The sequence below is a fragment of the Anomaloglossus baeobatrachus genome, chromosome 8, assembly GCF_048569485.1.
Source record: "Anomaloglossus baeobatrachus isolate aAnoBae1 chromosome 8, aAnoBae1.hap1, whole genome shotgun sequence".
Taxonomy (NCBI): Eukaryota; Metazoa; Chordata; class Amphibia; order Anura; family Aromobatidae; genus Anomaloglossus; species Anomaloglossus baeobatrachus.
The window spans coordinates 86045766-86071859 of record NC_134360.1 but is presented as its reverse complement, the minus strand read 5'-3'; the positions used below and the strand labels follow the sequence as shown (position 1 = coordinate 86071859).

General features: G+C 48.3%; 1 protein-coding gene across 3 annotated transcripts in view; it reads left to right on the top strand.

Moving 5' to 3' along the window:
• XRCC6 (X-ray repair cross complementing 6) overlaps positions 1 to 22931 on the top strand; it is an 84622-nt gene extending 61691 nt beyond the window's left edge. For all 3 annotated transcript variants that reach the window (XM_075321865.1, XM_075321864.1, XM_075321866.1), the window contains exons 12-13: positions 10853 to 10966; positions 22516 to 22931. In XM_075321865.1, coding sequence (XP_075177980.1) covers positions 10853 to 10966; positions 22516 to 22718 — 317 coding nt within the window. In that variant the 3' untranslated portion in view covers positions 22719 to 22931. The remainder of the gene's footprint in view (positions 1 to 10852; positions 10967 to 22515) is intronic.
• Positions 22932 to 26094: the final 3163 nt, after the last annotated feature.

Sequence of the window (26094 nt, the reverse complement as noted above, 5' to 3'; positions counted from 1 at the left end):
GTCCCAGACTGACCGAGGAGGTCGTGGTCCCGGATCTGTGGCATCTCACGGTCGGCCAACCGTGGGCACTCTCAGACCGGCCAGACTTACTGTCCCAATGGCCGTTCTTTCCACTGAATTCTACGGCCCTGATCCGGACTGTGTGGCCATCGAGTCCGAGATCCTAGCGTCTTCAGGATTATCTCAAGACGTCATTGCCACCATGAGACGGGCTAGGAAGCCGACGTCTGCCAAAATCTACCACAAGACGTGGAAGTTATTCTTATCTTGGTGCTCTGCTTAGGGAGTGTCTCCCTGGCCATTTGCATTGTCTCCTTTTTCCCCCCTTCCTGCATCTGGATTGGGAAAAGGTTTGTCGCTCGGCTCCCTTAAAGGACAAGTCGCAGCGCTGTCGGTATTCTTTCAGAAGCGCCTAGTACGACTTCCTCAGGTACGCACGTTCCTGCAGGGGGGTTATCACATTGTCCCTCCGTACAAGAGGCCGTCAGACCCATGGGATCTGCACAGGGTATTCATTGCTCTCTAGGAGCCGCCCTTCGAGCCTCTGAGGGATGTTTTCACTTTCTCGACTTTCACAGAAAGTGGCCTTTCTGGTAGCGGTCACGTCTTTTCGGAGAGTGTCCGAACTAGCAGCGCGGTCATCTAAAGCTCCCTTCCTGGTGTTCACCAAGATAAGGTAGTGCTGCGTCCGATCCCAGAGTTTCTCCCTAAGGTGGTATCCCCTTTTTATCACAATCAGGATATCTCCTTACCTTCCTTTTATCCATTTCATCGATATGTAATGGCTTTGCATTGTTGGATCTGGTGTAGAGCACCCAGAATCTACATTCCCGCACGGCGCTCCTGCGCCGCTCGGATGCACTCTTTGTCCTTGTCACTGGTCAGCGCAAGGGATCGCAGGCTGCAACATCCACCCTGGCTCAATGGATCAAGGAACCAATCCTTGAAGCCTACCGTTCTACTGTGCTTCCGGTTCCATCAGGGCTGAAGGCCCATTCTACCAGAGCCGTGGGTGCGTCCTGGGCATTACGGCACCAGGCTACGGCTCAACAGGTGTGCCAGGCAGCTACCTGGTCGAGTCTGCACACTTTCACCAAACATTATCAGGTGCATACCTATGCTTCGGCGGACGCCAGCCTAGGTAGAAGAGTCCTGCAGGCGGCAGTTGCCTCCCCGTAGGGGAAGGCTGTCTTGCAGCTCTAACATGAGGTATTTCTTTACCCACCCAGGGACAGCTTTTGGACGTCCCAATCGTCTGGGTCTCCCAATGGAGCGCCGAAGAAGAAGGGAATTTTGTTACTTACCGTAAATTCCTTTTCTTCTAGCTCCTATTGGGAGACCCAGCACCCGCCCTGTTGTCCTTCGGGATTTTTGGTTGTTTTCGGGTACACATGTTGTTCATGTTGAATGGTTTTCAGTTCTCCGATGTTACTTCGGAGTGAATTTGTTTAAACCAGTTATTGGCTTTCCTCCTTCTTGCTTTTGCACTAAAACTGGTGAGCCAGTGATCCCACTGGGGGTGTATAGCCAGAAGGGGAGGGGCCTTACACTTTTTAGTGTAATGCTTTGTGTGGCCTCCGGAGGCAGTAGCTATACACCCAATCGTCTGGGTCTCCCAATAGGAGCTAGAAGAAAAGGAATTTACGGTAAGTAACAAAATTCCCTTCTTTTTTTTATTTTTTTTTTAAATTTTTGCAGGTAGCTTTTTTTTTTTCTTTTTACAACGGTATCAGGAAAAAATGCACCATAAAACGTATTGTGCAATTTTTCCCGAGTACGCAGATACCTCACATGTGGTGGAAATCAATTGTTTGGGCGCATGGCGGGGCTCAGAAGACAAGGAACGCCATTTGACTTTTCAAACGCACAGACGCAGTGCACTGATCGGCCGCTGCAGGAGGCACGGTCGGATGAGATACAAAAAGCGCTGGGGATACGGAAAAAAAAAAAAGTCACGCCAAAAATTGAGCAGGGATGTTGATCCGCGCTCAGCGGGACGCACGGACAGATGCGATACCTTTTTTTCCGTATCCCCGCCGCTTTTTGTATCGCATGCATCCGTGCGTCCCGCCGAGCGCTGATCAGGGATGCACATAACGGATCGGCATCCCTGCTCAATTTTTGGCGTGACTTTTTTTTCCGTATCCCCGATGCTTATTGTCACGCCAAAAATTGAGCAGGGATGCCGATCCGTTATCTGCATCCCTGATCAGCGCTCGGCGGGACGCACGGACGCATGAGGTGTAAAATTAGAAAGGGGATAGAGGAAAAAAAGAAAAATAAAAAAAAAAGTTATACTCACAGTACCCAGAGGATTAGCAGGAGGAACAGCTTTACAGCAGCAGCCAGCAGGCAGGAAGTTGGACAGCTCAGCAGAAGACCCAGGAAGAAGGACCCAGCGATGGAGGCAGATGTGATCGGCCGGTGAAGACAGGTAAGAGGACGTCGGGGGGACAGCAGAGGGGGACGGGGACAGCAGAGGGGGACAGCAGAGGGGGAGGGGGAGAGCAGAGGGGGAGAGCAGAGGAGGGAGATACCGGAGGAGCTGCAGAATAGAGATCACGGTGGAGGCCGGCAGACTGGGATGTCGGGGGGCAGACTGGGATGTCGGGGGGCAGACTGGGATGTCGGGGGGCAGACTGGGATGTCGGGGGGCAGACTGGGATGTCGGGGGGCAGACTGGGATGTCGGGGGGCAGACTGGGATGTCGGGGGGCAGACCGGGATGTCTGGGGGCAGACCGGGATGTCGGGGGGGGGCAGATCGGAATGTCGGAGGGCAGATCGGGATGTCGGGGGGGGGGGGGGGCAGATCGGGATGTCGGGGGGGGGCAGATCGGGATGGCGGGGGGCAGATCGGGATGGCGGGGGGCAGATCGCAGGGGGGCACGGGCAGGGGCCATTACGGGAGCGCGCAGGAGCAAATCACAAGAGCGCGCAGGGGCTGCAAGAGAGCAGGGGAGGAGGGATACCGGAGGAGCTGCAGAATAGAGATGGCGGGGGGCAGATCGGGATGTCGGGGGGGCAGATCGGGATGTCGGGGGGGGGGGGCAGATCGCAGGGGGGCACGCGCAGGGGCTGCAAGGTGAGCACAATACTCACCGCTCCTGCTCCGTGACGTGACAGCAGCGGCAGCGGTGGCGTGGTACCACTAGTACCAGCCAGTGCTGCACGCTGCAGACATGTTGGGGGAGGGTCCCCAGACCAGCACAGGCCTGGGGAGGGCGGCCACCGGCAGATCAGACCGCCCCACTGCACACTGATTGGAGCGATTGCGCGTCATAGCAGATAGCTCCAATCAGTGCTGCAGGGGGGGGGGCCACGGTGTGTGCTTGCTTCCAGCCAATGATCGGAGCTGCTGCAGCCCCGGTCCTAGCTGGATTTTACAAGATCACACTATTTTTGGCATTTTTTTTTGCCGAAAACAGCGTGATCAATGTGATTGGCGGTTCCGATTTGAACAGCCAATCACATCGATCGCCTATGGGGGGTGGCGATGCCACCCCCCCTGGGGTCAAGCAAAGGTCCCCTGCTGTAAGAAACAGCAGGGGACATCATTTGAAAGCAGTTGCTATGGCCACGGCAATCAAATGAAGTTTAGGCAGTAAAATTACGTCCCTGGTCGTTAAGTCATGTTAAAATAGGACGTAATTTTACTGCCCGCGGTCGTGAAGGGGTTAATATTGTTGCCATTCATTCTACGTATGTGATAATGTACATCATAATCAAAAACCTACAAAAGTTACCCAAAAGATGTAAGGTTATGAACAAGAAGACCACTAAACAAAGTCTAAACAGGAAAACTGGTAAATATACTAACAGAATTCCGTGCAGACAGAGATATAGGCAATATAGACACCAACTAGTATTGGAAAAGATTACCTTGAATCATGCTGGCAGTTTTGGAATCGGAGGCCTCGACGCACGTTTCACTAGAAGACTTCGTCAGGAGACTCCTGATGAAGCCTTTTGGTGAAATGTGCGTCGAGGTACGAACGGCCAGCATGATGCAAGGTAATATTTTCCAATACTAGTTGGTTTCTATATTGCCTATATCTCTGTCTGCGCGGAATTCTGTTATTATATATAGCAGTTTTCCTGTTTAGACCTTGTTTGCATTCTTTAGTGTGGCCTGTTATACATTCCCGCTAGGGTAAATATTATCCCTGTCTGGTTTATTTGTTCTAGAGTGGGTTCCCCCATATACCTGGTGGGGGTTTCTATTGTAAGCTTTTACTATTGTTATGCTCTCTGCTGGTGTTTTGCAATCCATTACTGTTATTGTTTACTATACATCAACTATTAGGAAGTTGGGCTACTATTGGAGGTCTGGTGGCATTTTTACTCTATCCCTTGGTGGCTATTTCTTTCTGTGCCACCACTACTCTATTGCTGCTACACTTTTTTGTAAAGTTTTCTAATAAAGTATTTGCACTTTTTACATCTGTAGTCTGATGGTCTTCTTGTTCGTACCCTTACATCTTTTGGGTAACTTTTGTAGGTTATATAGTTATACCTCTGGGACCAATATTTCCTTTTAGGAAGTGTTTGTAGGTGTTGTTTACATCATACTCAAGTTGGTACTAATGAGCCATTGAAAAACCCCCTCCGCTTTGCACATTTCCCTGCCCCTTGAGATCCTGGCAGATCCGCCTCTATGAAAGATGGGTGGTGCCATAAGCAGCCGCTATTCTCAACTGTGCATGTGCTATCGACTTTACCAATGCTGTATGGGCATGTGCTTTGCTATGGTATTTATTTCTATTACAGCTTTAACTGCAACACTAAATTTCTGCTTTTATAGTTAGTGGACAATCTGTAGTGTTATCAGACAGGTATCTTGTATCATGTCATTCATGCACAAACTGGACATTGTCTTCATTAAAGTGGTTTTTTCATGTTATGAAATTAGTATAGAAATACAGTATGAAAATAAGCAAGTTTGCAATTGACTTGCTTTTTCTATCTGCTGTCATTCTCCTACAATGAGAGACGGAAATCTTTTTTTTTTATGCTGAGTTCACATTTCCTGTGATCATCCATTAGAATGGATCTTGCAGAGATCCGTTGCCAAAATGATTTCCGCCGGATCCGTTTTTTTTTTAACATGGGAGTCTGTGGAGGACGGATCTGTTAGTGGATTGCTATTTATGTTGCATTTGTAATGTATTCTGTAAGAAAAAATTATACAAATGCAAAAAAACAGATGGCTAAATAGCAATCAGTTAACAGATCCATTCTCCATAGACTCCCATGTTAAAACAACGGACATCAGTAATTTAATAACAGACAAAAAAGAGTTGTGTTTGCAGAACTTTTTTGTCAACAGATCTCTGCAGGATCCGCTCTAACGGATGATTACAGGACATGCGACCTCTCCCGAACAGTGTAGGCTTATGGAGTCTCGCTCTCAGGCTCCATAGACTTATAATGTAAAATCCATTTCCGTTTCACACATAAACATCTGTGTGATCTGGTGAAAATTAGGTCGTGAGTGAGATCAGGACTGGAGTAACACTGGAAAGATGACAATCACTGGGTATATTGATCCACTTTAGCTACAATACATATATATTTACACAGGTTTAGGAAAGACAAACATTTTGGTAAGTGCTTCTTTAATTTCAATACAGCAGTTAGCTTCTCAGCTCACTCCCCGTCCCTCTCCGCTCCTGATTTGTTATCAGTCCTACAGATCTAAAGCCTCTGACTCCACCTGTCCTTGCTTCCGCAGTAGTTCTAATCACTGCTCTCACTTTCTATAAGCTTGTTCTTCAAAGTTACTGTTATCTTTATATACAAATATAGTTATAAGGCTAGTTTCACACTTGGGTTGAACGGCATCCGTTGCATTGCGTTGTGTGACGGATGCAACGGATGTGTTGCATATAGGGGCACAACGGATGCAACGGATGCTGCAAAACAACGGAATCCATTTTGTTTTGTTTTTTTTTTTTTACAGTTTTACCGGCGGCAGACTATTGTAAACGATCCCCATAGTGATGTTTTTTAGGTTTTTTGCACCCAGTTCAGACATAGAATGGAGTTCCAAACGTTATTCCTTAATGTTAGTAGTTTTTCGTTTGTGAACCCTCCCCATACACACCTATTGCCAATCCACATCGTATATATAGCCTGGGTCTCAGCGTCCCATACACGGTAAGTTTTTTAACTGCATGAGAGGACACACACAAGCTAGGGACCCCAACGTAGAGAAATACTTTGGCGTAGTGTTGGGGCTCTTCTGCATTGATCAATTCAGTAGCTAAATTTCTCTTTATTCATATATTCATGGCAGTAATGCAGGTTCCATTTTTCACATTTCATTCTTACAAATAGCTATTGAATTTTTCATGTCAGTATTCACACAGCAGTTTCTGCTATTCCATGTATTCCCCTTCCATAGTCACTGGTGTGCATACCTTATCTCCCCATAGTGATGTTTTTTAGGTTTTTTGCACCCAGTTCAGACATAGAATGGAGTTCCAAACGTTATTCCTTAATATTGTAAACGATCAGCTGATCGCTCACAGTAGCCGGCCGCCGGGTGATCAGCTGATCGCTCACAGTAGCCGGCCGCCGGGTGATCAGCCAATCGCTCACAGCAGCCGGTCGCCGGGTGATCAGCTGATTGCTCACAGCAGCCGGTCGCCGGGTGATCAGCTGATCGTTTGGCCGCTGAGAATTGGGGCGGAGTGCGGGGTGGGTGGAGCTGAGCGGGGCTATGGCCTTGGACGTCAGTGCTGCGGGGACTGCATGGCTGGGGACAGGTGAGTGTGTGTGTGTGTGTGTGTGTGTGTGTGTGTGTGTGTGTGTGTGTGTGTGTGCGCGCGCGCGTACATGCTGAGTGCGGGAGGGGGCGGAGCCTAGCGGGGAAGTGCCGGGCTCCCTGCACACGTAGCCACGGTAAATATCGGGTAACTAAGCAAAGCACTTTGCTTGGTTACCCGATATTTACCTTGGTTACCAGCTTACACCGCTTAGCGCTGGCTCCTTGCACACGTAAGCAGGGTAAATATCGGGTATCCAAGCAAAGCGCTTTGCTTAGTAACCCAATGTGTATCCTGGTTACATGTGCAGGGAGCCAGAGAGAGCATGCGCAGTGAAATCCTAAGGATTCAGCTGCTCAAAAAACGTTACATGCCCGGCGGAAGCAACGGAGCGTCGGCCAGCGGAAGCAACCCAGGTACTTTTGGCACAATCCGTCATCCATACATGTCTATGGGAAACAACGGAATCCATTAACGGATTCCACTGTTTTCCAAAAGGGCGGATTGTGATGGAAGGAAAACAACACAAGTGTGAAAGTACCCTAACAGTTTAAGCACAGGCACTGACAGATCTTTAATGGTACAGTACTATCAGCTCAGAAGTTACTGAACCAGAACGGTCACTAAAGGAAGAGTGATTTCCCCCAGCAACATGGAAGTGAAGAGACTGGAGAGCTCTGTACTGCTCAAAGTTGAGCATATGCCTTTTACTGTGGTTTTTTTTTTTTTTTGCTCTTTTATTTACTGAAGCAGAAGAATAGTAACCAACAAGAAAGGCAAACAACATTTACATAAGCAGAACGAAACCTAGAGTGGGATACTAAGCCACCCAGCACAAATACCAACATACTTGTGGATGTCCCACTTGTGGGGGAAAGTCTTTCCATGCAGGTACTAGTAGATCAAGTAGTGGTTGAGGTTAGGGACTTCGAGACCTCCATTGCTGAGTATTCAATAAAGAAAATATAATGTAGGAGAGATGAGGCACAAACTGTACCAGCTTGTTTTTCACAGAAGCTATGATATGAGAATCTGGCATTTTAATGACAGGTTCTATGAGCTATGCCAAAATAGACTGGCATGGCGGAGACATGACGGCCCAACTCACCTGATTCCTGATGAACTGTGGCGTTCCTTACTCCAGAAATCTTACTCAACTCAGGGACTAATGAAAGATTTCTGGAATGGTGCACAGAGGTGCACGCCACTCACCAGACGCTCCTGATTCATGAAGAGGCATGCCTCTCTACAGCACGGCCCCTCACCAAGACCAGCCAGAAAATCACCGGTCTTGAGGAATCAGTGCCCGTGTTCTCATGAAAGCTCCAGAGGACCATTCATGGTGATATACGGGTGCTATTTCTAGTGGTGAAGTTGGGTAACTAGGACCTTTTCTTGAAACTCTCTCCATCCTTATTAGTTTACATTTGAATCACTGATAAATGCTTATTGTTTGAGAACAAATACACCTCGAGATGCTGTATTAATCATTTAGTAAAAGTAGATATACTATTCAGCATCAGCTATACTTTTGGGAGAATGTCAATTTGTAGAGTGGTGCCCACACTCTGACTAGTGGATGCTACCGGTAACTATCAGCTTACACACTTCTCTAAGGAAGTATGACAAAACAATCACTAATCTCAGGGAGACCAGCCAGAGAAACACTGCCGGCAGCCAGCAAAGGCGCTCAACACAGTGAAATCCTAGGTGCATTGCCTCCTGGGAAGTATGCAAATCAAAAAAGGTCCATGGAACCTCTGTTAGGAGTCTCAATACAGAAAATAGAAAATAGCCAGATATCCCTCTGGGAAGAACCTAGCCAAGGAGTGGCTTTTTTTAGGAGACCACCATAACCACCATATTAAGTGGCCCTTTTAGTCAATATCCAACTCTTTGACGAGTTTAAAGATATGACAAGGGAAATACCAAGGCCAGGTATCCATCCACAGACAGCTGTTTCGGTGTATTGCTCCTCATCAGTGTGGAGTAGGATTCTGGCCAGGTGGGAGCAATGCCTAGTAAACCAGCAAGACAAAACAATCGCTGATCTCGGGGAGACCAGCAAGAGAAACACTGCCAGCAGCCAGCGAGGGCGCTCAACACAGTGAAATCCTAGGTGCATTGCCCCCTGGGAAGTATACAAATCAAAAAAGGTCCATGGAGCCTCTGTTAGGAGTCTCGACACAGAAAATACCCAGATATCTCTCTGGGATATCCTACTCCACACTGATGAGGGGCAATACCGCGAAACAGCTGTCTGTAGATGGATACCTGGCCTTGGTATTTCCCTTGTCATATCTTTAAACTTGTCAAAGAGCTGGATATTGACTAAAAGGGCCACGTAATGTGGTTATGGTGGTCTCCTAAAAAGAGCCACTCCTTGGCTAGGTCCTTCCCGGAGGGATATCTGGCTATTTTCTGTGTCTAGACTCCTAACAGAGGCTCCACGGACCTTTTTTGATCTGTAAGGAAGTATGACAGTGTATTATATTAGTGATTAATTTCCGAAATTTCTAGCTCACCACCACCTGGCCCCATCGTGCCTCAGTCCCGGACCTCGGCCCTGCCCCGGCCACACAGCAATAAAGAAGACAAGACCAGTCCAGCTGAGTGCGAACAGTGGTTTTAATTTGTGCAAGTCAGACAGTGCACAGACGTTTACGCGTTTCTGGCTTGACGCTTTTAATCAATAATTGATTAAGGGCGTTAAGCCAGAAATGCGTAAACGTCTGTGCACTGTCTGACTTGCGCGAATTAAAACCACCGTTAGCACTCAGCTGGTCTGGTCTTTTCTTCTTCATTAGTGATTAATGTTACTGACTTAAAGGGGTTGTCCACTATTAAGACAGTTTCATCTCGCTCCCTATATTTGCCGCCATTAAAATATAAAAAGCTTACACTTGCCTCTGGTGCTGTCACTCACATTCCCAGGGCTCACGTGAGGCTGAATCGCTAGAACAGGAGGTGAGTATAAGCTTTTTATTTATTTTAATGGGGGCAAATATGGGGAATGAGAAGGAATTGTCCTAATAGTGGACAACCCCTTTCAGTTCCCATAAACATTAGACTAATGTCAGCTGAACTCATTGATATTGATGTGTTCAGCCGACTAATGTGTATAGGAGTCCAGGACAAGTGATTGTTGGGGGAGATAGGAGTCCCTGATGTTTCGGACAGCCGATGCTTTTGTTTTCTCTAAGATAAGCCCCCGGCAGAGTTGTCTGCTAGCCGCTTTCTCAGAGAACACAGGAGCAGCTGATGGAGTGTCCCTGTATATGAGAGAGCTGGCCGAGATGGCTGCTGGCCAAACTATTGTATGAAGCATTCTTCATCTGACAGCCATCTAGTGCCTATAGTAGGCTTTAAAAGAATTAACACTGTTTGGCTGCAGTGGTCATATGCCCATCCAGACCAATCAAAGAGTGTAGAGTACAGCGTGGGACCAAGGCAGTGTTAGAACAGGAGCAGTGGGGGATCGGCTAGATGAGGGGTTTTTGTTTTGTTATTTTGAGCATTCTGGGTGTTTTTCACAATAAAATGTCAGGGATAAAATAACATTTTTAGAACAGTAAAGTCACAGTGATGATGAACAGTTTGATAAAGTGAGCACAGGATGACTGTTCAAACCAAGCACAGGCGCTCGGTGCATCAGGGCGCGGCCAAACATTTCAGTGCACCTTCCCTCCTGCTGCTTCTCCATCAATCTCGGCTCTTCTCTGCCTTTATGAAGCCAAAGCCGTCAGTTAAAAGAGAGAGGGGTGGAGATGGCGGAAGAACAAGCAGATGGGAAGGTGAACGGGAATGTTTGGCCCCGCCAGGATGCACCGGGCACCTGTATTTGGTTTTCTCAGTAAATCACCATTTCGAGATAGCTGGCTGTGTCTGTAGCATTGAGCCATTAATTGCATTGGAGGAGGAGGTAATTGGGCTGAGGGACGTCCCAGGATGAAATCTACCAAAAGATTACACCGATTGCAACTGGGACAAAACCTCTGGGCATCAGGCGGACAATGGTAGTGGAGGGGTACGGCGTGTGTACCTGGGGATTTCAATAACACCTACGCATTATTTCCATTTCTAGTACCAAAGACCGAAATGATAGATAATCGATTGGGCTCCCTCTCCGAAGAATTTAAAGAATTGGTGTTTCCACCCGGATATAACCCGGAAAGCAAAGCTGGGAAACGGAAGCAGGGTAAGATAAGCAGCACACACGGCTGGCTTCATATCCTATTTGCTAATAATATTAATTTAGTAATAAATGCAACAGGCAGGAATCAATTGTAAGGGGTATTGCAGCTTGGGTAGGTAATGGCGTATACATGGGATATGCTGTTACTTGCTAAGATTAAGGATTTGAGCACCAGGACCCCCAATCCTGAGAAACGATGGGCCTTGGCCACTTGGCATTCATGGTATTGAGCTAAGATGCAGCGTCTGGGATGGCTGTGGTGCTATACCGGGAAGGTTCAGAGGTTGTGGTACCCCACCGTCAGCCGGGCCTGCATCCTAACAGCTCGGGGGGGTAATTGATTGAATCCCCTCCAATCGGAAAGTCTTTCTACCTACATAGGTTTTTCTGTTTTTTTTTTTCTATCTTGTGCTCGTTTGTGCACAGAAGTTGATTTTCTAGCAATCCATTTTCTTTATATCTGACCAAGCTATCATCAGAGATTGGCCTATTGTTTAAGGTTTTTGTGTATGTAAAAAACAAAAAAAAAGTCATTTTTTCCCCTAATATTACAACGGTTATTATTAAAAAAATAAATATTTGTGATCTTGCAGTTTTCACATTGGCCACTAGGGCTATTTTAGACTCCTTTCCAGAAGGTTCTCTATCGGCAGAGGCAGGAATATAATGACTGGTAACAGCTCCATGTACAGCTGATCACACAGGATCCACCATTCACAATAGGTGACATCACAGCTGACCCTGCTCCTCCTTTCACTATCACCTTTAGCACACGCTCATTAGACGCATCATTACAGAAGATGGGGTCAGAGTCTGTTCATCGTGTCCATGTACATGTGTTGTTTCCTGTAACAACAGGAAGTTACAATTTAAAAAAGCTCCAGTGGCCAATGTGAAAATTGCAAGATTTCTATTTTCTTTATCGCTCCTAATTGGGAGACCCAGACAATTGGGTGTATAGCTACTGCCTCCGGAGGCCACACAAAGTATTACACTTAAAAGTGTAAGGCCCCTCCCCTTCTGGCTATACACCCTCCCGTGAGATCACGGGCTCCTCAGTTTTCATGCTTTGTGCGAAGGAGGCACACATACACGCATAGCTCCACTGTTTAGTCAGCAGCAGCTGCTGACTATGTCGGATGGAAGAAAAGAGGGCCCATATGGGGCCCCCAGCATGCTCCCTTCTCACCCCACTTTTGTCGGCGGTGTTTGTTAAGGTTGAGGTACCCATTGCGGGTACAGAGGCTGGAGCCCACATGCTGCATCCTTCCCCATCCCCCTTAGGGCTCTGGGTGAAGTGGGATTTACCGGTCTCCAGGCACAGAGACCGTGCTCCGTCCACAGCCCCTGGGGAATCTGCTGGATATGGAGCGGAGTATCGTCAGGGACAGGGCCCTGCTACGCCAAGGTACTCTGTGTCCCCGTACAGTCCGCGCGCACACTGCAGCTTGCTGGGTGTGTTAGTGCGCCGGGGACAACAGCGCTGCGCGCTGGTGCCATTCCTATCTACAGCTTGCTGAGAGGGGACATGTATTTGAAACTGCCGCGCGGCCGCTGTTGTCAGTTTTTGCTGCGGCGCGGCTGGGACTTGTGGTGCGCCGGGGACTTCCGCGCTGGCCGTGCATATATCACGGCCGCGCTTATTACTAGAGTCCCCGGCTTTTGCGGCCTAGTTTCACTTCGTTCCCGCCCCCAGGCCTGCCAGTCAGGGGAAGGGCGGGACGCTGTACAGATTGTCAGCGCAGAGGTCTGGAATCTGCTTTGCATACTCCAGCCCTCACACTGGACACAGTGGGACGACAGTTTCCCGCACTTTTGTTTGAGGCACGCCCACGATCCACCTCTCTTCACAGGACGCCGGCAGCCATTCCTGTGTGCAGTCTGAGCTGGAGAGGGGAGGCTGGGAGACCCAGACACGGGATTCTGGTGCCCACACACCCGCTTTTCAGCGGGCGGTAAGCTGCCCTCAAGGGCTGACCCCCACTGGTGCCGAAGTGTACATTTGTATTTTGTGCTTGCAGCTATACATTGCACTGTACGATCACTAGTGATTCTCTGCTATATACTCTCCTAGATTCTCAGAGGACACAACAGCATGTCGACCGCAAAAAGCAAAGGTGCCAAGGCACAGGCTTTCTATGCTGCTTGTACCGCTTGTGGGGCTGTTCTACCGGCAGGTTCCACGGACCCCCATTGTGTGCAGTGCTCAGCCCCTGTGGCACTTGCTCGGCCGGGGCCTCTGCTGGAGGTGACCCAGGCAGAACCTCCTGTAAATACTGTCCAGGTGACGGGGACGGAGTTTGCAGTCTTTGCTGACAGATTGTCTGTGACTATGACTAAAATTCTTGAAACATTGCAGTCTAGACCAGTACCTCAGGCCATGGGCACTGTTAACTCATTGCTCCCTGGTCCCCCTCAGTCGGAACAGCTCCTGGTTCCGGGGGTGTCTCTTGCATCCCAGGGTGATGGCTCTGACACGGACGACAGTCCCAGACAGCCTAAACGAGCTCGCTATGAGCGACCCTCGACTTCATCACACTGGTCAGGGTCCCAGCAGGACTCTCTGTATGATGAGGCGGAGATAGCTGATAAAGGATTCTGATCCTGAGACCGCTCTCAATTTGGATACACCAGATGGTGACGCCATAGTGAATGATCTTATAGCGTCCATCAATAAAATGTTGGACATTTCTCCCCCTGCTCCTCCTGTGGAGGAGACAGCTTCACAGCAGGAGAAATTCCATTTCAGGTATCCCAAGCGTAAATTAAGTGTATTTCTGGACCACTCTGACTTTAGAGAGGCAATCCAGAAACACCACGCTTATCCGGATAAGCGTTTTTCCAAGCGGCTTAAGGATACACGTTATCCTTTTCCCCCAGACGTGGTCAAGGGCTGGACCCAGTGTCCCAAGGTGGATCCTCCAATCTCCAGGCTTGCAGCTAGATCCTTAGTTGCAGTGGAAGATGGGGCGGCACTTAAAGATGCCACTGACAGGCAGATGGAGCTCTGGTTGAAATCCATCTATGAAGCTATCGGCGCGTCGTTTGCTCCAGCATTCGCAGCCGTATGGGCACTCCAAGCTATTTCAGCTGGTCTTGCACAGGTTGACACGGTCACTCGTGCATCTGCTCCGCAGGTGGCACCCTTAACCTCTCAAATGTCTGCATTTGCGTCTTACGCGATTAATGCTGTCCTAGACTCTACGAGCCGTACGGCAGTGGCGTCCGCCAACTCCGTAGTTTTACGCAGAGCCTTGTGGTTAAGAGAATGGAAGGCAGATTCTGCTTCCAAAAAGTGTTTAACCAGTTTGCCATTTTCTAGTGACCGACTGTTTGGGGAGCGCTTAGATGAGATCATTAAACACTCCAAGGGTAAAGATTCATCTTTACCTCAGCCCAGACAAAATAAACCCCAACAGAGGAGAGGACAGTCGGGGTTTCGGTCCTTTCGAGGCTCAGGCAGGTCCCAATTCTCCTCGTCCAAAAGGTCTCAAAAGGATCAGAGGAGCTCAGATTCTTGGCGAACTCAGTCACGCCCAAAAAAGACAGCCGGAAGACCCGCTACCAAGGCGGCTTCCTCATGACTTTCGGCCTCCTCTCTCCGCATCCTCGGTTGGTGGCAGGCTCTCCCGCTTTGGCGACATTTGGCTGCCACAGGTCACAGACCGTTGGGTGAGAGACATTCTGTCTCACGGGTACAGGATAGAGTTCAGCTCTCGTCCTCCAACTCGCTTCTTCAGAACTTCTCCACCTCCCGACCGAGCCGATGCTCTGCGGCTAGCGGTGGCCACTCTAAGAGCGGAAGGAGTGGTGACCCCCGTTCCTCTTCTGGAACAAGGTCACGGTTTTTACTCCAATTTGTTTGTGGTGCCAAAAAAGGACGGGTCTTTCCGTCCTGTTCTGGACCTAAAACTGCTCAACAAGCATGTGAAGACCAGGCGGTTCCGGATGGAATCCCTCCGTTCCGTCATCGCCTCAATGTCTCAAGGAGATTTCCTAGCATCAATAGACATCAAAGATGCTTATCTCCACGTGCCGATTGCTCCAGAGCACCAGCGTTTTCTACGCTTCGTTATAGGAGACGAACACCTTCAGTTCGTAGCCCTGCCTTTCGGTTTGGCGACAGCTCCAAGGGTCTTCACCAAGGTCATGGCAGCAGTAGTTGCAGTCCTGCACTCTCAGGGTCACTCTGTGATCCCTTACCTGGACGATCTACTTGTCAAGGCACCCTCTCAAGAGGCATGCCAAAACAGCCTGAACGTTGCGCTGGAGACTCTCCAGAGTTTCGGGTGGATCATCAACTTTTCAAAGTCAAATCTCACCCCGACCCAATCGATAACATACCTTGGCATGGAGTTTCATACTCGCTCAGCGATAGTGATGCTTCCGCTGGACAAACAGCGTTCACTACAGGCAGGGGTGCAATCTCTCCTTCAAGGCCAGTCACACCCCTTGAGACGCCTCATGCACTTCCTAGGGAAGATGGTAGCAGCAATGGAGGCAGTCCCTTTCGCGCAGTTTCATCTGCGTCCACTACAATGGGACATTCTCCGTCAATGGGACGGGAAGTCGACGTCCCTCGACAGGAACGTCTCCCTTTCTCAGGCGGCCAAGGAATCCCTTCAGTGGTGGCTTCTTCCCACCTCATTGTCAAAGGGAAAGTCCTTCCTACCCCCATCCTGGGCGGTGGTCACGACGGACGCGAGCCTGTCAGGGTGGGGAGCGGTTTTTCTCCACCACAGGGCTCAGGGTACGTGGACTCAGCAAGAGTCCACCCTTCAGATCAATGTTCTAGAAATCAGAGCAGTGTATCTTGCCCTACAAGCCTTCCAGCAATGGCTGGAAGGCAAGCAGATCCGAATTCAGTCGGACAACTCCACAGCGGTAGCATACATCAACCACCAAGGTGGCACGCGCAGTCGGCAAGCCTTCCAGGAAGTCCGACGGATTCTAACGTGGGTGGAAGACACGGCTTCCACCATTTCCGCAGTTCACATCCCAGGCGTGGAAAACTGGGAAGCAGACTTCCTCAGTCGCCAGGGTATGGACGCAGGGGAATGGTCCCTTCACCCGGACGTGTTTCAGGAGATCTGTCGCCGCTGGGGGGTGCCGGACGTCGACCTGATGGCGTCACGGTACAACAACAAGGTCCCGGCTTTCATGGCACGGTCTCACGATCACCGAGCTCTGGCGGCAGACGCCTTAGTTCAAGATTGGTCGCAATTCCGACTGCCTTATGTGTTCCCACCTCTGGCATTGTTACCCAGAGTGCTGCGCAAGATCAGGGCCGACTGCTGTCGCGCCATCCTCATCGCTCCAGACTGGCCGAGGAGATCGTGGTACCCAGATCTGTGGCACCTCACGGTAGGCCAACCATGGGCACTACCAGAACGACCAGACTTGCTATCTCAAGGGCCGTTTTTCCACCTGAATTCTGCGGCCCTGAACCTGACTGTGTGGCCATTGAGTCCTGGATCCTAGCGTCTTCAGGATTATCTCGAAATGTTATTACCACCATGAGGCAGGCTAGAAAACCATCCTCCGCCAAGATCTACCACAGGACGTGGAAGATATTCTTATCTTGGTGCGCGGCTCAGGGAGTTCCTCCCTGGCCTTTTGCATTGCCTACTTTTCTTTCCTTCCTGCAATCCGGGTTGGAAAAAGGTTTGTCGCTCAGCTCCCTTAAGGGACAAGTCTCAGCGCTATCTGTATTTTTTCAGAAGCGACTAGCACGACTTCCTCAGGTACGCACGTTCCTGCAAGGGGTTTGTCATATCGTCCCTCCTTACAAGCGGCCGTTAGAGCCCTGGGATCTGAACAAGGTTCTAATTGCTCTCCAGAAGCCGCCTTTCGAGCCTATGAAGGATGTTTCCCTTTCTCGTCTTTCACAGAAAGTGGCTTTTCTAGTAGCGGTCACGTCTCTTCGGAGAGTGTCCGAGCTAGCGGCGCTCTCATGCAAATCTCCCTTCCTGGTGTTTCACCAGGACAAGGTGGTTCTACGTCCGGTCCCTGAGTTTCTCCCTAAGGTGGTATCTCCCTTTCATCTCAATCAGGATGTCACATTACCTTCCTTGTGTCCTCATCCAGTTCATCAATTTGAGAAAGGTTTGCATTTGTTGGATCTGGTCAGAGCACTCAGGATCTACATTTCCCGCACGGCGCCCATACGCCGCTCGGATGCACTCTTTGTCCTTGTCGCTGGTCAGCGTAAAGGGTCGCAAGCTTCCAAATCCACCCTAGCTCGGTGGATCAAGGAACCAATTCTTGAAACCTACCGTTCTGCGGGGCTTCCGGTTCCTTCAGGGCTGAAGGCCCATTCTACCAGAGCCGTGGGTGCGTCCTGGGCTTTACGGCACCAGGCTACGGCTCAGCAGGTGTGCCAGGCGGCTACCTGGTCGAGTCTGCACACCTTTACCAAGCATTATCAGGTGCATACCTACGCTTCGGCGGACGCCAGCCTAGGTAGACAAGTCCTTCAGGCGGCGGTTGCCCACCTGTAGGACAGGGCTGTTTGACGGCCCTATCACGAGGTATTCTTTTACCCACCCAGGGACTGCTTTTGGACGTCCCAATTGTCTGGGTCTCCCAATTAGGAGCGATAAAGAAGAAGGGAATTTTGTTTACTTACCGTAAATTCCTTTTCTTCTAGCTCCAATTGGGAGACCCAGCACCCGCCCTGTTTTCTTAGGGATTTTTTAGTTTTTTCGAGTACACATGTTGTTCATGTTGAATGGTTTCAGTTCTCCGATGTTTCTTCGGATTGAATTTGTCTTTAAACCTGTTATTGGCTTTCCTCCTTCTTGCTTTTGCACTAAAACTGAGGAGCCCGTGATCTCACGGGAGGGTGTATAGCCAGAAGGGGAGGGGCCTTACACTTTTAAGTGTAATACTTTGTGTGGCCTCCGGAGGCAGTAGCTATACACCCAATTGTCTGGGTCTCCCAATTGGAGCTAGAAGAAAAGGAATTTACGGTAAGTAAACAAAATTCCCTTCTTTATGCAGATTGTGTGCAGAAATAAATAAAATGAACACATTTAAAACAAAATTCAGATTTACACCCTGTAATTTTCTGATGAAAGTTTCCCTTTAAACTCCTCACATCCCTCTGGGTGTTGGGCTACTAGTGCAGGAAAAACACGCAGTGAGACCCCTGAGAGGTGGTCCTCTCCGGGAACTTGGCCAGTATGCATAGTACTAAATATCTGTAACAGGCAGCACAGGATTAACCCATTCTCCTCCACCTCTCCGTTTTTTAAAGTGTTTTATGCAGTTGTGGGCACCCAACCCATCCAGGTCCTTTAACACCCTTCTATCCAGTTAAGACCCTATTCTTTAACAGGCTATCTGGCCAAGAGAAAATTGTGCAATTTTATGCGTAGATTTTAATTTCATTTTGAGGTTATTTTGTACACATTTAACCCTTTAATAGCTACCGATAGGCCTTTTTACTGCGGTCATTAAAGTGCCATATTCCTCAGCGCTGCCTTTTTACTGTGTGTATAGCGCCCCCAGAGGTGCAAAAATGCCTAAGGTGTAGATTGTACAGTATAATTGAAACACTGCTGTATCAGGTGTTTGCTCCGATCATGGCCATTTAGCGCTTAGATGCTGCTGCCAGTGGCATCTAGATGGTTAATAGTGCAAGTACAATCTTTTAAACCCATTTAAACCCCTACGATGCAATCACAGACTACCCGAGCCCAAGTAATGACCCAAGACCTGCCAGCTATGGTAAGCAGGGTCTTATAGGCTGAAAGTGCAGGACCGAAGAGTATATTGCCTGCATTAACACAGCAATTGAAATCTAAAATTCTCAAGTCCCATAAGTGGGTATGTGGGACTAAGGAAAAAAATGACATAAAATATGTAAAATTGCATCAAAAGCACAAAAGTATTGTGGAAAAATGTTTTGCCAGTAAAGGGAATATGTCACCAGGGTTTTGCTACCTCATCTCAGAACAGCATAATGTAGAGACAGAGACCCTGATTCCAGTGATGTGTCACTTAGATTACTGGCTGCAGCCATTGTGATACAGAGGTCTTGGATAAGAAAACCTATAGTAACCACTTAGAGATAGAGTAGCCTCTACTCCAGATATATATAAACTTACAATGAAATGAGTATTGATCCAAAGAAAAGTATAAAACACAACTTTATTGCAAAAAGACAAGATAAAAGAAAAGGTAACTCAAAAACAGATCCCAAAAAGGTTATACATGATGAATGATATACACATACACAAATATGCGCACAATTGTAACAAGTACACAAGATGTGTATATATTTATACAGTGTAGAGTCCCCCACAAAAAGGCAATGAAAAAATGATTTGTAAATGGATGACATGTAGTTCTCATAATGTCCACAAGATGGCAATAGAGTATTAATAAAAGGAATGAAAAGTGCATGAGCATGAATGAAGATAATACACAAATGTGGATAAAGAGACAAGTAAATGTCCGCAAAAAACCCCTATATCACCGTGAACAATGAGAGTAGTGCATAAAGAAATGCTGGTAACATATAAAGGTGAACTGAAAGGGTCAGATGTAGAGGAGGATGTATGAGAAGGGCGATGAAAACATCTATGGCAGATAGAAATGAAGGAGGGTTAAAAATAAATATTCGGAAACAAGCTGGGTCCTTTTGTGGTCATTTGTTTGTGTCTTTGTCCACATTTGTGCATTTTATTCCTTTATTATACTCATATGCTCTTTTCATTCCTTTTGGGCTCATTCAGACGACCGTTCCGTCTTCCCTGGTCAGTTCCTGTTTTTTTGCGGCCCTACTGACAGGACCATCTTTTCAATGTCTTTTGTGTAGGATCGGATGGCACACGGAAGCACTTCTGTGTGCATCAGTTCCTACAAAAAACACATCGGATGCCGTATCTCCGTTCCATTATTATGGAACATGTCCTATTCTGTTCCGTAATAACGGACTGTGACTCAATACAAGTCAATGGATCCGCAAAATCCCCGGAAGCCGCACTGAAGCACTTCCTTGTGACTTTTGTCGGGTGCCCCTGCAGTCTGTGTCCTCCCCCGCCAGCCCCGCAGCTGTTCGCTCTGCAGTGTGTCAGCAGCCGAGGGGATGATGAGCACCGACATTAGGAGGTTAGCTAAGTTCATTACCTGCTGTGATGAAGTCCCGCACTCCTAACGTCAGCGCTTGTCACTGACGTGTTCACATGTTAAGTCTCGGAGGCGACCCGAGACTGTGTCTAGCGGTGACGCCACGAGCTGCCGCGATACTTCGCTTATGAACACAGCAGACAATGGAAGTCAATGACGAGCGCTGACATCAGGAGTGCAGCGGTGTTCATCACCCAGGTAATGTACCTAGCTAACCTCATGAAGTCAGCGCTGGTTATCCCCTGCGGAGACCTGGCCTGACCTAATGATGTTGGCTCAGGGCACTGCCCTGCTCTCCCAGCCAATGGGGAACATTCTGTTCTTCATTGACTGGGACAGTGACTATGGTATGGATCGTCGTGAGACCCCCTTATTGGATTACGCCGGACCCAGATTTTATTTTTCTTTCCAATAAATTGGTGAAACAGGGAATTTGTTGCGGAGTGTTTTTCAAATAAAAATTTGTTTGTCGTAAAAAATTTTTGTTTTATTACTGATTAGGTGTGATGTCGAGTATCTGATAGACGCCGTGATATCACTAACCTCTGAGCTTGATGCCAGGTAACATTACATAGCTGGTATCAATCCCATATATTAACCCGATTGCCACCGCACCAGGCCAGTCAGAAAGAGCCGGGTAAAGTCTCGGGACTGTCTCATCTAATGGATCAGCTGCTGGCTGATATTTTTAGACTGGGGGGCTCCCAATGATGCAGGTCTCCCGTGCCTGATAATACCAGCTCTGACGCTTTATCTTGGTTGGGTATCAAAATTGGGGGGGATGCACGCTGTTTTTTTTTTAAATTATTTATTTATATTACTGTACGATATAGACCCGCCCACCGGCAGCTGTGATTGGTTGCAGTCAGACAGCTATTACTCAGCGTGGGGGCGTGTCTGACTGCAACCAATCACAGACGCCGGTGAGCAAGGGAAGCAGTGAATATGTATGAGCTTAAAGGGAACCTGTCATCAGAAATTTAGCTATAAAGCTAAAAGTTCCCCCCTCTGCAGCTCCTGGGCTGCATTCTAGGAAGCTTCCTATAGTTCTTGTGGCCGCTTTTATACCAAAATAAACACTTTGTAAACTTGTACCTTTTCTTATGCAAATTTCTTAAATCTTCCATGGGGGCGGGCTGCCTGGGGTCTGTTGCTGTCCTCCTGCCAATTTACGCCGCCCCCGAACGATGAATTTCAAAGCTCAGGACGCCGCCCCTGGGTGCCCGTGGTCCCGCGCATGCGCTGTTCCACTGTAGCGGTGCCGTGCACTGTGTGCACGTGTGACCGCTGGTGATGCTTTGCGCGGGCACGAGGTTATGGGCGGTGCTGTGAGTGTCATCAGCAAGTGCCGCCCATAACCTCGTGACCGCACTTTCCCCTATTACTCCAGCGTTATGCGCAAGCGCTCGCTGGCCAGATGACCGGACGTCACCTGCTGCTGAGCAGGATGGGAAAGAGGTGACGTCCGGTCATCTGGCCAGCGTGCGCTTGCGCATAACGCTGGAGTAATAGGGTAAAGTGCGGTCACGAGGTTATGAGCGGCACTTGCTGATGACACTCACAGCGCCGCCCATAACCTCGTGCCCGCGCAAAGCGTCACCAGCGGTCACACGTGCACACAGTGCACGGCACCTCTACAGTGGAACAGCGCATGCGCGGGACCACGGGCACCCAGGGGCGGCGTCCTGAGCTTTGAAATTCATCGTTCGGGGGCGGCGTAAATCGGCAGGAGGACAGCAACGGACCCCAGGCAGCCCGCCCCCATGGAAGATTTACGAAATTTGCATAAGAAAAGGTACAAGTTTACAAAGTGTTTATTTTGGTATAAAAGCGGCCACAAGAACTATAGGAACCTTGCTAGAATGCAGCCCAGGAGCTGCAGAGGGGGGGAACTTTTAGCTTTATAGCTAAATTTCTGATGACAGGTTCACTTTAATGAGTGGCCGGCTGGGGAAGAACAAAGAGCTGCTGCGGGAGCAGTGTGAGCCTTCCTGGTGAATGGTGAGTATCTAGCGCTTGCTCCTACCCCTTTGTGCCAGATTCTGTTCCCCATAGACTTTATATGGAGAGTAGTATCTGGCCAGATATCATGGACGGTATGTAACTCCCCTTCCGTTTTTTTTTTGCGGTCCGCAAAAAAAGACGGAGGTCACACGGCTGACACAGGGACTGTAAACGGAACAGTTGTTACACGGTTGTCACATAGATGCATCCGTGGAAAAACAGGACCGGCTTTTGTGGACTGCAAAAACGGAACTGTTGTGTGAATGTAGCCTTTTTTGATACTCTCTTGCCATCTTGTGGACACTTTGAGAACTACATGTCATCCATTTACAAATAATTTTTTTCATTGTCTTGTGTGACCTCTTCATTATAATTTTCATGATGACTGCTACCTGTTGTTTATCTTTTTGTAGGCGATAACACTGGTCAGGCTGGAAAGAAGGCCAAGACAGAAACCTCCATTTCTGAAGACGATCTTCGAGATTATGTGAAGAAAGGCACATTGGGAAAACTGACTGTTCCGGTTTTGAAGGAATCGTGTCGTAACTACGGGCTAAAGGGTGGGAAAAAGCAGGAACTTGTGGACGCACTTGTTGATTATTTTAATAAAAACTGAATAAACTGAAACGTGATTCCTCATATTCGAAAAAAAAAAGTATATACCAAAAAAATAATTTTTGTATGACATTCCACTGTTTTGTTACCAATTCAATAATTTAATGACAGACGGTATTAGAAGCATATTAAAAGCAGAATAATCTTAATCAGTCTGTATCTAGATGTAAATGCTCAGTTATTAAACTGAAATAAAGTTTTTCCTTTTTGATAACTTTTTTGTGTGGCATGTCACATTATGTTCCCATTTGTTGCTGTTTTGTTGTGCTGGAATAACAGATGGGTCATCATTAACCCCTTAAAGACCAATGACGGACATAGCACGTCATGAGCAAGTGTCAGTTCCCATATCATGTCACTGACTGCTTATCAACACAGCCAGAGGTGCGAGGACTAAGTAAGAAAAGTTTTACAGATAAAAATTGCAAAAATTTAAAAAAAACATTTGCATCAATAAATATGAAAATGTATTTAAAAACAAAAATAAATTAATAAAATACACGTTTGGTATTGCTGCTTCCAGAACAACACAATCTATAAAACTGTCTCCGTATCTAACCCCTGCAGTAAACACCATAAAACAAAACAAAAAATGTGGCAAAAAAAAAAAGCCCTCACGTGACTCTGTCCATCGAAATCTAGAACAATTATAGCTCTCAAAATAAGGTGATGGCAAAAAATTGGGGGGTTAAAAAAATTAAAAAATTTTTTAGTGCGTGATAGTGTTTTTCCTACCAAGAGATGCAGTTTTAGGCCTAAGCCACACGGCGAGAAAATCGGTGCGAGTAGAGTGCGATAAAACATCGCATTCCACTCGGACTAATTTTAGGCTGTTACAGCGCACATGAGCGATTATTTTCTCAGCCCTAATCGGACCGAGAAAACAATCGAAGCCTTCTGCGATTGTAAGGCGAGACTCTTTCTCTCGCACCCATTCAAGTGAATGGGGCGAGAGAAAAATCGCACTGCACTCGCAGTACACCGGTGTACCGCACGAGCAGAGTGAGAATGGCAATAGCCGGCTACGGAGGAGAGAGGGAGAAAAATCCCTCCCTACCCTCCGCAGTTCCTGCCCGTCCCCTGCAGCTGAGGTCTGCCCACAGGGTCGGACCTCAGACGCAGGCACACTCGCATGACACTCGGCTCCTACTGTACTGCCAACGTGAGCCGAGTGTCATGCAAGCATCACAGTAGTGCCCCGTGTGGCCCCGGCCTTAGGTGCAGAAAATCTGCATCTAAATCTGCAACATACCCTAAGGGCGGCTTTGCACGTTGCAACATCGCACGTGCGATGTCGGTGGGGTCAAATCGAAAGTGACGCACATCCGGCGTCACTTTCGACATCGTAGTGTGTAAATCCTACATGATACGATTAACGAGCGCATAAGCGTCGTTATCGTATCATCGGTGTATTCTCCGACATTTCCATAATGCCGGTGCAGTGACAGGTACGATGTTGTTCCTCGTTCCTGCGGCAGCACACATCGCTGTGTGTGAGCCGCAGGAGCGAGGAACGTCTCCTACCTGCTGCCGGCGGCTATATGAAAGGAAGAAGGTGGGCGGGATGTTTACATCCTGCTCATCTCCGCCCCTCCTCTTTGATTGGCCGCCTGCCGTGTGACGTCGCTCTGACGTTGTTTGACCCGCCCCCTTAGGAAGGAGGCGGGATGCCGGTCAGTGCGACGTCGCAGGACAGGTGAGTGCGTGTGAAGCTGGCGTAGCGATAATGTTCGCTACGCCAGGAATCACAAGATATCGCTGCTGCGACGGGGGCGGGGACTATCACATGCGACATCGCAGCATCAGCTTGCAATGTCGCAACGTGCAAAAGCCCGCCTAAGGCTCAGGTCACATTTAGCCTGTGCTTTACACTGAGTGCTTACACTGTGGTAGCCATCTAAATCTCTGGAAAAACATGATTTAGACAGGACCTCAATGGAAGATTTACTATAATGTGACAGATGGAGTCACCTTGGTCTCTCTGGCCTATGATCTGGTGATGTCCATCTTTTAAGGTGTGCATAAAACCCACACATAGTCCAGAGTATCTCTACTGCCTCCATAGTGAATGGATCAGTCAGGGGTTCCATCTGTATCATGTACCCTGATCTAAGCGCTCCGCATAGAGCACAGGATAAATGTAACCTGATCCAAAATGTTCTGTACCTCAAAATTCAACCAATAAAAGCTTCTACTCAACCCAGAAGAAACAAGTCACCACTAAGGTTCATCATCTGTTAAAGACGTACAGGGGTTTCCATGGTACTAATAGCACAATGGCTCTGGAAGAGTGCAGACTCCCCCAGCCCCGAAAAAAAAAATCCAGTGAGACCTGCGCTCCCAAATGCCCCCCTCCCTTCTGAGCCCCACAATGTGCCTAAACCGCAGTTAGTGTCCACATGCTTGGCATTTCTGTGGCGAGGAGAGCCTGCTTAATTTACAGGATGCAGGTCTCCAGAAGCTCAAGCTTTGGCACAATGTATGGGCACTACAATGTACGGGCACTACAATGTACGGGCACTACAATGGCAATTTCCATTTTCACTCTGCAACTTCCATTACTGCTTATTTCTGGAAAACACCCATGGAGTAAAAAATCATCACTACACCTATAAATAAATGACCAAAAGGGTGTTATTCCAAACTGGGGTTAATTGAAGCAGTTTTATGCTCTTATGGCACTTAGGGGCTCTGTATATGGAGTCCGCAAACTATTCTAGGACACTGAGCTCCAAAAGTCAAATAGCTCTCCTGAGTCTCGCTGTGTGGCGAAACAATCCTGTACAGTCACATATAGGGTACTGCCATGTTCATGAGAAATTGTGTAATAATTAGGGTACTTTCACACATCCGGATTTTTGCTCTGCGGCACAATACGGCGTTCTGCAGAAAAACCGCAACCGGCTTTTGTAACGCCGATTGCGGTTTTTTTTGCATTGACTTACATTAGTGCCGCATTGTGCCGTAGGGGCTTGCGTTCGGTCCGGTTTTTGCCGCATGCGGCAGATTTAGCCGATGCGGCGGCCGGATCGAACGTACCCTGCAACGTTTTTTGCTCCGGCAAAAAACACCGCATCGCGCCGCATCCGGCCGCTGCGGCGCATTTTTCAATGCATCCCTATGGAGGCCGGATGCGGCGCGATGCGGAAAAAAACCGCATCCGGTCGCCGCATGCGGTATTTTCCACTGCGCATGCTCAGTAGCATGCCGCAACCGGAAAAAACCGGACCGGCCGCATGTAAAAACTGATGCAAAGGATGCGGTGTTTTCACCGCATCCGTTGCATAGTTTTCACAGCCGGATTGAGCCGCAGGGCTCAAACCGGATGTGTGAAAGTAGCCTTATACTGCCATTCTGATCTATTTCCCCTTGTGAAA